Source organism: Amphibalanus amphitrite, unplaced genomic scaffold, assembly GCF_019059575.1.
Source record: "Amphibalanus amphitrite isolate SeventyFive unplaced genomic scaffold, NRLGWU_Aamphi_draft 000714F_arrow, whole genome shotgun sequence".
In the NCBI taxonomy this organism is placed as follows: Eukaryota; Metazoa; Arthropoda; class Thecostraca; order Balanomorpha; family Balanidae; genus Amphibalanus; species Amphibalanus amphitrite.
Genome location: NW_024882208.1, coordinates 108,624 through 123,136, shown reverse-complemented (window position 1 = coordinate 123,136; position 14,513 = coordinate 108,624). Strand labels below are relative to the sequence as shown.

Below are 14,513 nucleotides of genomic sequence, written 5' to 3'. Positions count from 1 at the left end.
AGGACTGTGACATGTAGTATGTTAAAAGGACGACATAGTCAAATCAAGTGTAAATAAACGTCTAAAGCAGTGATGAATCCGAATTTAGGGGATAGCCGAAAGTCTCAGGGGGTGCAGGGGATCATCACGGGAGGGACAACCAGCCAGCTCACCAGCGACTGAAGCTGTAAATGAGAGGGCAAACGGATTGAGGACGCAGTTTTTACTTACTCACTAGACGTCTGAGGTTACTGGTTCCCACAAAGCAGTACACAAAAAAAAACCTGAACGTTCCTCAATCGGTGTCTACCATATTGTCATCGGTGTCATCTATATCCCACAAAAATCACGCTAACTTGGCCACATTATATTTAACAAACCAGCCCACGTGCATCACTGAACTCTGCCCTCACCCCCGGTCGGCTACAACTTCCAGTCGGTGCTGAGCCGGTCCTCCTTCCAAGAGAGCAGCCCCTCGGGCCGGTGGAAGGTCAGCGCTACGTCCGTGCAGCTGCGCTCCAGCTCGGCCTCCATCAGATCGTCGTAGGTCGTCTCCAGCAGCTCGTCCAGCGGGTGCTCCAGCTGCGGCAGCTCGCGCTCCACGAACGAGGCGGCGCGGCCCACCTGCGGCACGAGATGGCCGCGCAGCGACTTGATCTCCCAGAGGGAGGAGTCGGCGGCGCCGCAGCGCGCCGGGTCCGCCTCCTCCCCGCGGAACGGGTCGGCGGGGAGAGTGGTGGCGCCGCGCGGGTCGTCCGTCATCCGCTGCAGGCCGCGGTGTCGCACCATCAGACTGCACACCAGGCGGATCAGCATCGTCTGCGCGGGCGCCGGCGCCGTCAGCGCCAGCCGCGAGAGGCGCTTCACGAACGCCGCCACCAGGTACTCTGGGAGGTAGCCAGAGCTCAGGAACACGTCCACCAGGTGGAAGAAGCGCGCCCGCTGCGGCGAGCGCAGAGCGTTCGGCTCCAGCAGCGAGTACAGCTTGCTGTAGAAGTCGGGGTACTCTAGGTTGTGGTGCTGCATCAGGTAGAACACTCCCTGCAGGGATAGGACGCTGACCACGCCGCCGATCTGGTAGGAGCTGAGCAGGAAGTCGGTGAGCCGCAGCGGGTTCTGCAGGTGGGGCAGCACCCTCTCCGGCAGCAGGATCAGCACGCGGCGGTACAGCGCCGGCGTCAGCGGCAGCGACAGCAGCCGCAGCCACAGCGAGTCAAAGTGCTCGCCGGCCTCCACGGCCACACCGGCGCCAGCGTCATCGCCGGCCTTCCGCTTCTTTTTCTTCTTTATCCGGAAAAGTTTAAGGACGGAGAACAGGTTCATGGCCAGCGTTTCTGACGGCTCTGGAGCGGCGGCGGTGAGCGCGGTGGATAGATTCTCCAGGCCCGCCCGCCGCACGTCCTCGTGATCGATATGCTGCGAGAACTGGCCGATGAAGTCGCGCCGGTCCTCGGTCGAGGACAGCATGAAGGTGAACATCTTCTGCAGCTTCTCGGCGGGGAACTGGGTCTCCTCGGCGCCGCCACCGTCGTCCGACCCACCGTCTGAGTCGTGATCGTCTCCGACGGGCAGCTGCAGGATGTCCTCCGCCTCTCCGGCGTCCGCTCCGTCATCATCAGCACCGGAGTCCTCCGGCGAGTGGTCAGCGCCGTTTGTGTGGTCGCCGTTCTGCAGGCCGTTCACCTTAGCCTGCTTCTTCGTCACCTTCCTCTTCTTCCTTGCTGGAGGCATTTTGTCTGGAAAGAAATAAAACGTTCAGACTTCAGCACTCACATCAAAGCTGCTGGTTTTGTTTGTCGTTGCCAACAAAATGTGTTGTAGGTGTAGGTGCAGTTAGGTGCGGTCCCATGTAGTCATGTAGGGGTCATCAAGTAGGAGTGCTTGATCGTGATCTCTTACATATTTTGGAGAACAACTTCCCACTACAATTCACCTTAGCATGTGTCTATAAGAAGTGGTGCACATGCGTGATGCGGCATACGTAATTCACGTCCAGAGTGGCGTAGCAAATCGGCTGTCGTTGGTGCTTTTTAAGCGAATTATGATCAGCCAGACATGAACTACTCCAAGGTCCACGGAGATCTGATCTAAATGATGCTTGGAAGATCTTGATAAACACAAGTAACAAGTGAGCATTATATATTTGTTATCACTACATGCAAACGATCAGCTCCATTGCGAAAGTAAAGTCGCCTTACAGCACAGGCATACCAAGGCCTTTTTCCCTTTAGGTTTAACTCGTAGTTAATCGTTATCAAATGTTATCTACGCTTCAGTAAATATATGAACGAGCATTATCGATAAGACAATTGAACATTATTCACTTCATTCACATGAAGCCAAATTATTGTAATTGGTAATAATTCAAAACTGTTATTCCCAAGCTTAAGTACTGGCATATTGAGCATCCTGCATCACGTATCCACAAAGCATCCCGCATTGCAGAGTAAACGCAACTGCTCACTTATCGGGACAATTGGCTGGAAGCGCACCATCTCAACTGTTTCCGAACATTCACAGCGTCAACACTAGTATTTTCTCCAGGTTTTCCCCGTCAGTTTTTGCCGTCCCGTCTACAACACGCAAGCCCACACGGGCCACAGCCGCACCCACTCTCAGTGCCTATATCACACCCCATCCTCCCGTATGGCCTCGGCCACCGCTCGGAGCCACACACTGACCGCCTGGGCGCCCGGGTCGGGCCGCGTCAGCTGGTCGCTGCTGACATAGCTGGCCCGGCCGGCGCGCGCCGCCATACCCGCCGTCTGCAGCGCGCCCTGCTCCGCCGCGGCGGCCAGCGCTGCCGCCACCGCCGCCGGCGGCTGACCGGCGGCGGCGGCCTCTTCGGCAGCCCGCAGCGCCGGCTCGGCCGCGTCCAGCAGCGTGCGGTCGCCGAGCTGCGCGCCGCCGTACCGCCGCACCGCGTCCAGACCGCGGCCGAGCGCCGCCAGCCAAGGCTGCTGCTCCTCGGAGCTCCACCCGGCCGCCGCCGCCGCCATCGCCAGCGCATACAGCACCCCAGACGTGCCGCCGATCGTCTCACACGAGTCGGCGAGCTGGGTGAGCAGACGGCGCGGCCGGCCGGCGGCGAGCGTCGGCAGCCGCTCCAGCAGCAGGCGGCCCAGCGAGGCCAGCGTGCTGCCGCAGTCGCCGTCCCCCGCGCCGCGGTCCAGCTCGTCCAGCCGGCCGGCGGCGGCCACCAGCGCCTGGGCGGCGCGCTCCACACAACGCGTCACCAGCAGCGCATCCTGGTCGGAGAGCAGCGGCTCCCCGGCGGCCAGGCCGGCGGCAGTGTCCTCTGGTGGCGGAGCGGCCGGCTCCATCAGCTGCGGCTCCGGGTAGGCACCGGGCGGCATGGCGTCCGGCCACCCGGGCGCCGCGGCAGGCTGACCTAGCCAGTGTAGCAGCAGTTGGCCCGGCACGCAGCCGTCCGCCAGAGACAGGACAGTCACCGAGACGGCCCGGCGCGCGCGCCACGAGCACAGGGAGCCGGTGAGGAGGCGCGCCACGCGCACACCGCGGTCCGTCAGCTGCTGCTGGGCGTCCCGCGCCGCCACCAGCAGCTCGATCTCAGACAGACCGCCCAGGCTGTTCACCAGCAGCACACACTCGGCAGGGAGACTGAACGGCGTGGGCGTGTCGGCGCGCGTCAGGTGATCGTACATCAGCTTCACAGCCTCTGCTGAGGTGCAGGCCGGCACGGTACAGGCGCCGGGCTCCCCGCGTACACCAACCCCGACCTCCATTGTGGCGGAGTCCGCGCCACCGCCGCCGACTGACTCGGAGGCCGAGGGCAGGCCGAGCGCCACCGTGCCGAGACCATCAGTCACCTGGCGGGCGATGGCCACCAGATCCTGCAGTGAGCGGCCCGGGGTCTGCGCCGCCTCGCCGAGCACCTTACAGAGCAGCACGATACCGGAGTGCCCGCGCCGGGTCTCTGCCGCGCCGCAGTCGTCTGCGACCAGCAGCAGTTGGACGGTGACTCCGGCGGCGCGGGCGCGCTCCGCCGCCAGGCCGCAGCGCTGCCGGTCGGCGGGCAGGTCCATGGCCACCAGCAGTACCCCGCGGGCCGTGGCGGCGGCGCGCACGGCGGCGGTGACTGTGTCGGCCGCGGGCGGCGTCTCCAGGTCGCCCAGAGCGGCGGCCGTTAGGAAGCCGTGGCCCACCAGGCCGGCCGGCCAGGGCCCGTGCGCGGCGGCGGCGGCAGCGACCAGCGCCGGCTGTCCGAGCGAGCGCCACTGCTCCAGGCCGCGGCGCACCATCACCCGGTGTCCCTGCAGCCGGGCCAGGCTCGGCTCGGCCGACAGCAGGCCCGCCAGCGCCTCGTCCGGAGCCTGCTCGGGCTCATTGAGCAGCCGGGACGGCATCGCAGCAGCCACTGGCGGCCCCTTGAAACCAGCAGTGCAATATTTAGAGTGGGCCATAGTGGACCTATTGCCTTTGTCATATAATGCTTCCATGTTGTTCTTTAGTCCATAAAGTCAATGTCCACAGAACCTCTATGAAGGAAGACCCTATAGCCTATGGGTTCAAAAAATTCAAACCATATAGTTTGTAAAACTGAGCTCACATGCAGTAAATACAAAGTGAGTGGTATGTAGGTTGGTAGGTTGTAGGTTGGTAGGTTCAAGGTTGTAGGTTGGCAGGTTCAAGGTTGTAGGTTGGTAGGTTCAAGGTGGTAGGTTGGTAGGGTGTAGGTATTTAGGCTAGTAGGTTGAAGGTTAGTAGGTAAGGTTAGGCCAGCTTGAATCATTTTTATCTACTTGGCTTTGTCTTCACATCAACCCATACAATTCAACTATTTCAATTTCCATTTAAGAATTTGTGCCAGCAACAGCATGGAGGTTTGTGCTCAAGCACTAAAAACTGAGTGTGCCCTTTCATTTGATGCCTTTATTTTTTCAATTTGGTGCAGTATTCATGATGTGCTAATTGAAAACATGACTGAGCTACAACCTGAACATTAAAAGAGCCAACTACAGTTTACGATCCTTTATTGTGTGTGAATTGTGAAACCAAAACGGCTAAGATGTTTCTCAGGCTGAAACGACGAAGAATGGGAGATAAAATGAGTATATATTCCATTTTTACCGCACAGGCTCTACTCTATTGACTGATTTCTACATATTGTATTAAGGGATTTAGTAGAAAGAATAAAAGTTACAAATTATGTGCAAAACTTGTGTAAATGAGTAGGTAGACTCCACTGATCACTCTCACCCCGCGTTCGATGTCTCTCGGACGGCAAAGATTCTACGCCGTCCGTCCAATCACGTTCCATAACCGCAGCCGAGCCCCCGCTGACCTTGAACGGGATTGGCCGGACGACGTAGAATCTTTGTCGCCCGAGAGACATCGAACGCGGGGTCAGTCTCAGTAGTGGCGGAATACCTTCAATTAAGGGGGGGGGGACACTGCCGACTTTTGGACCCATTCTTTCCAGGCAAAGCCCATAGGGCTCATGTTAAAATGGCAGAATCGAGGGGGGGCACGGTGTCCCGGTGCCCGGCCCCCGTTCCGACCCCTATGGCTATGTCACTCATGCAACAACTGTAAAAAACACCTAAGATAAGCAAAAAAATTATGAAACAAAGCAACAGCGCTATCGCTCCAGTAGGTATTAAACATAAATGACAAATTATATGAAATTCAGACGCACCTTTTATTCTCCACAAAGCGCACACGTGTTTTTTCAACATCTGCCAAGGTGTAGCATATTCAAAAAACAATGATAATCCAATGGTCATTGGTCTTATGACGTCACAGGACAACGGGCGATCATGGGCGATCACATTCGCGGGCACCGCTTGAGCATTTTCTGGTGTCGTTTGCCAACTGATATCTTTATTAAAAGAAAATCATTTCGACAAAATTCTGAAAACAAAAATCTTCTGTTTTCAATCGTGCGAAACAAAATAACTTAATGCGAAACAGCGGCAAGGCCAATGCCTCCTTTTAAAACCGTGAATAGGCAGCAGGCGTGAACGCACCACGCCAGGCACTAGGAATGACTGAGGCTCGAAAGTCGCTTAGGAAGAACACAGACCAATCTGTATCAAAAGACCTTCGTTATATTATAAACGTCAGCCTGGTCAAACCGGCTCAACCATCAATCATTGTTCAGACCTCGGTACGCACAAATCATCCTTAGAACAACGCACGGCACTGCCAGAACCGCTGGGCCGATTCGCTGTTATGCCTGCGTCCAGCACTGCCACCCTACACACGTTTGAAGCACGTGCCGGTCTCATAGGACTCTTCACCGTCACCAAGCGCGAACAAATAACAAGGCACGCCGCACGAATCTCGCGACAGGCAGGGTCCAATATCACTGAAACGGCGCGGGGGCCGCACCTAGGTCCACGCCGCACCTAGAACGCACATCACCCAACTCCCGATCCACTGAGCAGTAACAAAGCCCTTCACACGCTACAGGCCCTTGAAGACACGCTGTAATATCATAGCGCAAAACGGCTACGGAAACACATGTCAACAATCGATCGGACAAGTGCCCTTTAGGCGTCACAGGAGCCAGTAGGCGTCTTGCACTTCAGGACCCAAGAACGTGATAAACAGGAGCAGGGCAGAATAGCTCCTACAGTAAACAACAGATATAACAGCTAGATATCGAGTTCAATAATGAAACTACGCACTAAATGGGAAGTAGTGACACTGACGTGAAGCAAAGAACTAGCTATGAATAAATAATCTCTATCTCGTAATTCACAAACATTTGCGACTCTAACTAGAACCTAGAAGCCATGGACGGAACACAGGAGGATATCTTACAAAGGGCAATATTGGGAGAACATTCTACACTGCTTGCATACTTTCAATCCGTCGAAATACACATCACTATACTCGCGGACACTAGGAGACTGGCACCCTAACCACAGTTCAGTGATACAGATCTGTAGAAAGATGGAGGAGAAAGCGATAAAATCAGATGAGTCCCACATCCAACATTTAACACAAACACAATAAACCATTACATAGGAGACTGAGAGGATCGGAAGCATTTTCCGTATACCACATCACTTGTCAGCCCATACAAGACTGCAGGACGCAAAGACCCCTTCAAATGTCGCATCACAGATATTCCTGATTTCTGACCGATCACCGACCGCCGCCGACGGTTCGGTCAGCGGAGTAATGCCCAAACACCACCACCACTACACTGTCGTGCGCGTCAGGGCAGCATGACAGTCACCAGAGTAAGACCGATATCTTCAATTACACAACCCGTGCGCGCTGGTTCCCCGAACCACGGTACGCTTCACCACTAGAGCTTCAGAAGGCTGGTTCAGGACGTTACGTTTGCGCGGCGGACTGAGCGGCTGCCGCGCGACCCGCCGACGTCTTCGGGTGAGCCTTCGCCGACGGCGCCGGCTTCACGGAGTCACCGGACTTGCCGGCCGGTTTGGCGGCATCGGCTGCCTTCCCCGAGTCCTCGGCCCTTCTGGCGGCGGCCTCCTGCTCGGCTGCCTGGCCGGAGCAGTCGCACCACGGCGTGCGCTCGTGGTCACACTCTAGACGCACGTTCAGCACCTCTACCTCGGCGCCGTCGATGGTCAGCTTGTTGGCCTTGAGGATCTTGTAGTCGACGCTGTGCACCCCTGTGATGCGGTCCCGCTTGTGTGTGACGGCCGCCTGGTTGAAGCATTTCTCCATGTCGCGCTTCCGCACACGCCGGTCGTGGATGTGCCTGGGAACGCGGCGCCGTCAGCCGTCAGCGGTCGGAAACAAACTCACAGCGGGTGATAGCCAGGTTGGAAGGAAATCACTACATTCGGTGAGAAGAAAAGACGTTGTAGGTATCGACCGTGAAGCCAAGGCGCGGACAGAAAACATAATGACAGATAATAATGTGCGAAAAAATAGTGAAAGGTTTCGCCTTCAGCGCCTTTCTATACAAACGAGATTGTCGCATAATAAGGAACTGAACTACAGAAGGGAGTCTCTACCGTACAGATGGCGCCTCGGCAGGTCACATCTGTCTTCAGACGGAGGATGCGCTCACCTGAACGTGTCCTTGACGCCCGTGGTGAGGTTGGTCGGCCGCTCAATCTCCAGCTTGGCCCCGCGGATCCGGGTGTAGAACTCGTCATCTTCCAGTCCCCAGCCCCAGTAGTTGTTACTCATGCCGTTCACCTTCTGAAAATGATCCCTGTGGAGAACAGAGACGGTGATGTTATAATTCCACGATTACACGCTATCGTTCATAGCTGCGATTAACATAAGTCCTAGTCACATTACACATACCGTCACAGGCACGCATAAGTCAAAGGCATAAGTGGCAGTGGTTACAGTGGTAAGCTGATACAGGTTTATAGACGTTTAAAAAATTACTCGATATCTAATTTCATGTTCTCTGCCGTGTCCGCCGGCCATGGAGTCACGGAGATTGAGCCTTGGACAACCCCGCTGATTTATAACGCCGACTGGATAGACCGTTAGTACGGGAATCAGCACCCACAGCAATTACCGTACCCGCGCTATCACACAAATATCTGTGGGACCGGGACACTAGTCGGCACGCCAGTCTTATCATCCGACCCATCCCCCCGCCCACCGCTCCGCTCCTCTCCCCATCGCTCCCCGCTCTGCCCACAGCCACCCGCACTCACATTGTGACAATGAGGATACCACCGACGAACTTTGGGTAGTGGTAGCGCGGGTGGTACTCGGGCGAGGCCACGTGGAAGAGCCGCTCGCCCGGGAAGCGGTACGAGAGGTTCCTGTTGAGCGGCAGCAGGTCCACGTCGTGCATGGCCATGTAGTCGCAGTGCTCGCGCGCGCGCAGGTAGCCCACGTTGATAAGCGAGGCGCGGTTGAACCGGTACGCGTCAATCTGCCGACGGTAGAGAGAAATGCGTTGTAATGTGGCAACATACAGAACAATCACTAAGCATACAGAATTACATAGTGCAGATCCTCCACTACGCATATGAATCACATGTAAAACTTCATGGACGAGACTTTAATATAATAGGAAATAACAAAACCCAGAACGATGCCCAAAACAAACAAGCATTAACAATTAATATAAGACGGAAAATGCTGCAAATCAAAACAAGCAGGTACTTCACACTATTCTATCGCTAAAACAATCAGGAAAGGCGGCTGAGGATGTGTACAATGACCTCTAAAATATAAGTACGAGCGGGATTTTTCCGGCTAAGCTAGGTTTGACGACGCAGTTGATGCGTTTTAGATGTGACAGCGTCGCAATTCATTCAGGCGACGAGCAGTTTCCCATTTTCGAAACCTGACGGTGTGGACACTATGATCAAGTCTTCTGTTAGGAATATAGAGGCAATTCACGGTAACGATAGTGAAGAAATACCCCGGTACGGTACAGTCCTTGAGATCTGTCGATTTCGATTTAGTCCACTAAGAAAACTTACATGTATCGCACGAATCTTAGGCGATATAGTCACAGTGGCACATTCTTTAGGCCTAAATTTTATCTCGACCCCTCTCTATCGCTTGGATTTTTTTATGCGGTTCAAATTGCATTTCAAGTTGAAAATTGGCAATACAGATATTGGGCACTTAGGACAAGTTACATATTGAAACGGGTATCGTAGACTTGATCAAAATATCATGAGCTGCATAAACCAAACGAGACATTCTGAACACGAAAGGGACACGCGAGACCTTGCACGCATAAAGTCGTGGCACATTATCCACGTCATGTCACAGGCAAAGGAGGTCTATAAAACCATAAACGCAGCGCCAGCTGGGAACGACCATCCGAAGTCGGAGAGCTCCGTAGATACGGCAGGCTTAGTGGAGCTCACCGCTATCGGCATGGAACTAGCGCTGCGATTACCGCCTTAGTAAGGCTGTGCTTAGTGAAACGCGGTCTGTATATTATATAGGCGAGCACGTTGTAACTGAGCACCGTACCACAACTTGAAAAAAAACTAGCACAAAAAACGACACGAAAAGGAGAGACAAACTCATCCAGGAAATACGACCTACTCGACTAGGATTACCTACTGAAATCCGATCCGAGGTGGTGCGCCGCTGAGATCGCCGAAAAACTGGCATGACAGAGCAGAATGACCGAGACATGAGGAAAACGCGTTCGTAACCACAACAAAGCGGGGAAGGAGGACCACGTCACCCTTTTGCATGTGGCAGAACATGAAAAGAAGTGAGCATATCTGTCGGTGTTGGGGATCCCACTTTCACCTCCCGGGCGGCGCCGCGGGCGGCCCACATAGCCAGCGCTGAGCACTGCGCAGCTCACCTGGTTGACGATGTAGATGCGGTGCTTCACTTTCTGGAAGTTGAGGAAGCGGTGCATGTAGGGGACGAAGATGAGCATCTCCTCGAAGCGGTCCCTGAACGGCACCACGACGGCCAGCGTGTGGTTGTCCCAGGAGAAGGTGTCCGGCTCCGGCGGCCGGCCCCCGGACGGCGCCGGTGACGCGGGGGAGGGGGACGGCGTCACCTCGGCGGCCGGCTCCGGCGGGGACTGCTCGGCTGCCGCGGCCGGCGGCGGCGGACACACTGCTGTAGGAGAGAGGCAGCCAGTGGTAACTGAGGGGACATACTGCTGGCCTACTCTCAGAAATCATATGTCACAACATGTCTGATGGAATCATATCACCTCAACATCTAGAAAATAAACAGATGCTTGAGACCTGTCATGCATGTCTTTTATTGCTACCTACATGAGCCAATGAATATTGGCTGGAAACCATACAATGTAACCAAAAAACAATGTTAAAGTAGATAATGTCCTCAAAATTTACATTAAGATGTGCACACATTTTCTTATATTGCTCCAGAACCTGACATTAACTCCATTATCAGCAGAGGTGCATTCCTTACCTTCATCTGATCTTGTTAATAGAACTGCGATGAAGAACAGCAAAACTACAATCACAATGGACAGGAAGAGTCTTGATGATACAACTGTTGTTATCCTCATTTTTTTCTATGTGCCTCTGCAAAGAGAAGTAAGTCAGAAAAACAGGATTTGCAAGTCTAGCTCTCATGAAAAATGCTCTCCAACTTTTGAGTAGGTCAATTAAATAAGTCCAGCTTTATGCCTTTCCTTTTGAAAGATTCATATTCATTCATATTCATATGTCAGACTCAGTCATAGCTAGAGATCTCTGTGGATTTCTATGAAATTTGAACAATTATAATTTTTTGGCTTTCAGCTTCAAAATGCACCAATAAGTAGTATACTGCAATCCATGGGTGTTGATTTTTGCTGAGTTGCAGTTGCCGTGCAGTTGCCCAAGTTGAAAACTCTACCAATTCCAAGCCGGCTTGGCTTTGGAGGTGCAACAGACAGGGCGGGTCATGGTCAAGGTCACCACTGGGGTGGATTTGTGGTTCAAGGGCACCCGCAACTTGCAGATATCTTTGTTGTTTGTTTGGGCTGAAAGCCGACAGTTGTCAGCAAACAGCTTCAAATTCAAATTGAACACATGAAGAGTGGTTACCGATACCGAAGAGTCTAAGGGCCTGTTCCATCGCCACCACGGTGTATAGAGAACTGATGATCGCCTGATGAACTGATGATGAACTGATCGCCACGAAAAAACACGGTAAAAGTATACATCAAGTCTGAGTGACTGTTAAAAGATAAAGTTTTCATATTCTTACATTATTTGACATCCTGAATCCAAAAATGATACTTATATGTCCTGGAAATAAAAGAAAAACATAATCAAACCTGACCTAACCTTACCTATTTACCTACAACCTACCAACCTACAACCTACAAACCTACAACCTAACCTAACCTAACCTACAAACCTACAACCTAAAACCTAAAACCTACAAACCTACAACCTAACCTAACCTAAAACCTAAAATTTTTGCTGTTACATATTTGTATCAACAGCGTCACAATTGTCCACTCGGACCTAATATATACTAGGACGCGTGTATATCACACCACGGTGAGATTTACATAATGCATCGCACTGTAGTGTAAACCTCACCCGGGTGTGATTTACACAATACACTACTCCTGTGTATATCACACCACGCGGAGTGTGATTTACACAGTGGCCCGGCAAATGCGTAAATTACACCGTGGTGTGATATACACAATGTGCTCCTAGTGTGTAAATCACACCTGGGTGTCAAACCACGCAGCACCTGGGTGTGATTTACACAGTAGGCCTAGCCAATGTGTAAATCTCACCAGGGTGTGATACACATCACCAAAATATTAAAAGACACTTAACCAAACCTTAGACCTGACCTAACCTAACCTAACCTAACCTAACCTAACCTAACCTAACCTAACCTAACCTAACCTGACCTACCGTAAAACGGGGTGTTAAGGGACAGTTTTGAGGTGTTTTGTTATATAACTCAAGAAGGGTTAGAGATAGAAGCATCAAATTGTCAGCATTTTATGTGGAATTTGGTGCTTTACATGCCTGCCACATTAAAGTTTTTAAGATTTATACCTGCATATTATTTTTTATTACTTTTCATCACTGTCCCTTAGCACCCCAATGTGGGGTGTTAAGGGACACCTATATTATTCCAAGAAATGGTCATCAAATGCCCACAATTAGGGTGTGGAAGGGCACACACTTTATTTATTGAAATGTTTTGCATATTCTGTCACAAAACAAGTCAGGTTCATTCACCACTAATGACCTTTTTAGCCAATTACGTGTAATGCAGTTTACGCTTGTGGAAAATGTGCTAATTATAAGGTAAACAGAACCAAAAAGTAATCTTCTGTCATCAATAAAAACCCATGTTGAAGCTAGTCACTTGTCATTATGTTGCCCTCTTTGTTTTAGCCTTTTTATGATGACATCACATTTACCTACATCAGTCTCCATTGACCCATCATTGTAAAAGAGAGTGTGAGATGTTTTGTTACATAACTTAAGATATGTTAGGGATAAAAGCATGAACTTGCCAGCATTTTATGTGGAATTTGGTGTTTTCCATGCCTACTGAAAGAAAACTTAATGAAATTATATTTATATAATTTTTTTATTTTTTCTTCTCTGTCCCTATCCACCTCAAAATATGCATGTATCCAGAAAAGAGGAAGAGGATGATGAATGAATGGGTGGATTTGCACAAGTTTTTCAGGAAACATGTGTAATACATGTGACAATACACCTATGCATTCATTTTCCCTGTACACCCACTAGTTTATGTGGTACACACAGAGTTTTGGAGATGTTTCAATTTTGTGAAAATGTAGCATGATTTTCAAATCCATTTTTGAACCAAATCACTTGCATGAAAAACCATACCATTTTGTCCTATGGTTAAGAGCAAAACAGTGTCAACTACCACACTGAAGATTTTATTGAACCTTCTCAAATAAGGAAGTTAATATGACTCAAAGTTGTTCCCATGCAACTGTCCCTTAACACCCCACTGTCCCTTAACACCCCATTTTACGGTACTGATTTTTGCCTACCCGTGGATGAGGAAGAAGTTACTCGCATGAAGAGATTGCAAGCAATGGTAAGTCAAATATTTTTAGGTTAAGTGGTTGTGCACAGATACACAACCACTTAACCTAAAAATATTTGACTTACCATTGCCTGTAATCTCTCCTAAGGCATTGCCTTCGGCACTGCACCGCTTCGCCACGAGCATTCAGACGTCGCTTTCCATATTGTATTGGTGCTTTTAAACTTGTCGGAACCCACCGCTACCAAGGAAAAGCGAAAATGCGGGAAAAAGCACCGGCGTCGACGGGACTCGAACCCGCAACCTCCGTATCATGGTGCAAGCACCTTCACCACTAGGCCAGGCGGTCAGCTGATTCGATCGGCCATCTCTATGGTACCTAATGTGGTGAAGATGGTGTGAAATACACACTGGTGTGGCATCTCGTGTAAATCACACTCTCGGAGTGTGATTTACACAGTCGGTCAAAAGTGTGTATATCACACCGGGGTGGGTGTGATTTACACAAATGGCCGGTATTGTGTAAATCTCACCGTGGTGTGATATACACGGTCCCTATATACTAATACCAAAAACACTAATAAGGAAAAAATCAAATGGATCCAAACTGAAATCACACTTTTTTGGCACCAAAAGCAACAAGAAAATGACTAGGTAGCCCGGGTAGGTACCTCACAACCTCCCTTTAATGCAATATAAAATGAATGACTTAACAAATAAATAATATGCATACTGTCATGTGAAGTTTCCAAAACGAATAAAAATGAAATAACATCAGAAACACTTGAACTTAACAGCTCAAGCCCTCAGAACTGCTCAGAACCGAATGATTTTCTTTTCCCACGGTTAGCGCATTTGTTTACGTGGCGACAAAAACAGTATCGTCACAAACGCGCCTCTTTCGCAGCTAGAGAATTGCTACCAACTTCCAAAACCGGACACCATATTTTCGCCTTGAAGTTTACCTTCATGACATTCTGCGCTGGTCTCATACGCTGTGCAGTATACATCAGAGGTCACGTTGACAATCTGTATGAATCTTGGTGTTGACGTACTCAATTAGACTGAGATCGACTTCCGTTGACTGCGCCTTGTCACCTGGACTT

General features: G+C 51.3%; 2 protein-coding genes across 3 annotated transcripts; both read right to left on the bottom strand.

Annotated features, from left to right (window-relative positions):
- Positions 1–331: 331 nt before the first annotated feature.
- LOC122365089 (nucleolar complex protein 4 homolog) lies at positions 332–5,693 on the bottom strand. Its single transcript, XM_043336004.1, has 2 exons — positions 5,639–5,693; positions 332–1,715 (listed from the first exon to the last, which is right to left on the bottom strand). Exons 1-2 carry the CDS (start codon positions 5,676–5,678, stop codon positions 403–405), a joined length of 1,353 nt encoding a protein of 450 aa, XP_043191939.1. The 5' UTR covers positions 5,679–5,693; the 3' UTR covers positions 332–402.
- Positions 5,694–6,032: 339 nt separating this feature from the next.
- Positions 6,033–14,264, bottom strand: LOC122365090 (beta-1,4-galactosyltransferase 7-like). 2 transcript variants are annotated; one of them, XM_043336005.1, is made up of 6 exons: positions 14,231–14,264; positions 10,825–10,940; positions 10,238–10,503; positions 8,607–8,830; positions 8,000–8,146; positions 6,033–7,684 (listed from the first exon to the last, which is right to left on the bottom strand). In XM_043336005.1, the coding sequence occupies exons 2-6, from the start codon at positions 10,922–10,924 to the stop codon at positions 7,291–7,293; spliced, it is 1,131 nt and encodes a 376-aa protein (XP_043191940.1). In that variant the 5' UTR covers positions 10,925–10,940; positions 14,231–14,264; the 3' UTR covers positions 6,033–7,290. The 2 variants fall into 2 exon arrangements, with proteins under 2 accessions (XP_043191940.1, XP_043191941.1); XM_043336006.1 differs by having other exon boundaries at positions 14,202–14,235.
- Positions 14,265–14,513: the final 249 nt, after the last annotated feature.

Bases quoted from the DNA above. Each gene is read 5' to 3' on its own strand.
- LOC122365089 (XM_043336004.1), bottom strand. From the start codon at position 5,678: ATGTTGAAAAAACACGTGTGCGCTTTGTGGAGAATAAAAG. The intron at 1,716-5,638 runs GTGCGTCTGAAT...ATTTCTTTCCAG, and splicing joins CGCTTTGTGGAGAATAAAAG to ACAAAATGCCTCCAGCAAGG.
- LOC122365090 (XM_043336005.1), bottom strand. From the start codon at position 10,924: ATGAGGATAACAACAGTTGTATCATCAAGACTCTTCCTGTCCATTGTG. The intron at 10,504-10,824 runs GTAAGGAATGCA...TCTCTCCTACAG, and splicing joins ATTAACAAGATCAGATGAAG to CAGTGTGTCCGCCGCCGCCG. The intron at 8,831-10,237 runs GTGAGCTGCGCA...TACCGTCGGCAG, and splicing joins GCATCTACATCGTCAACCAG to ATTGACGCGTACCGGTTCAA.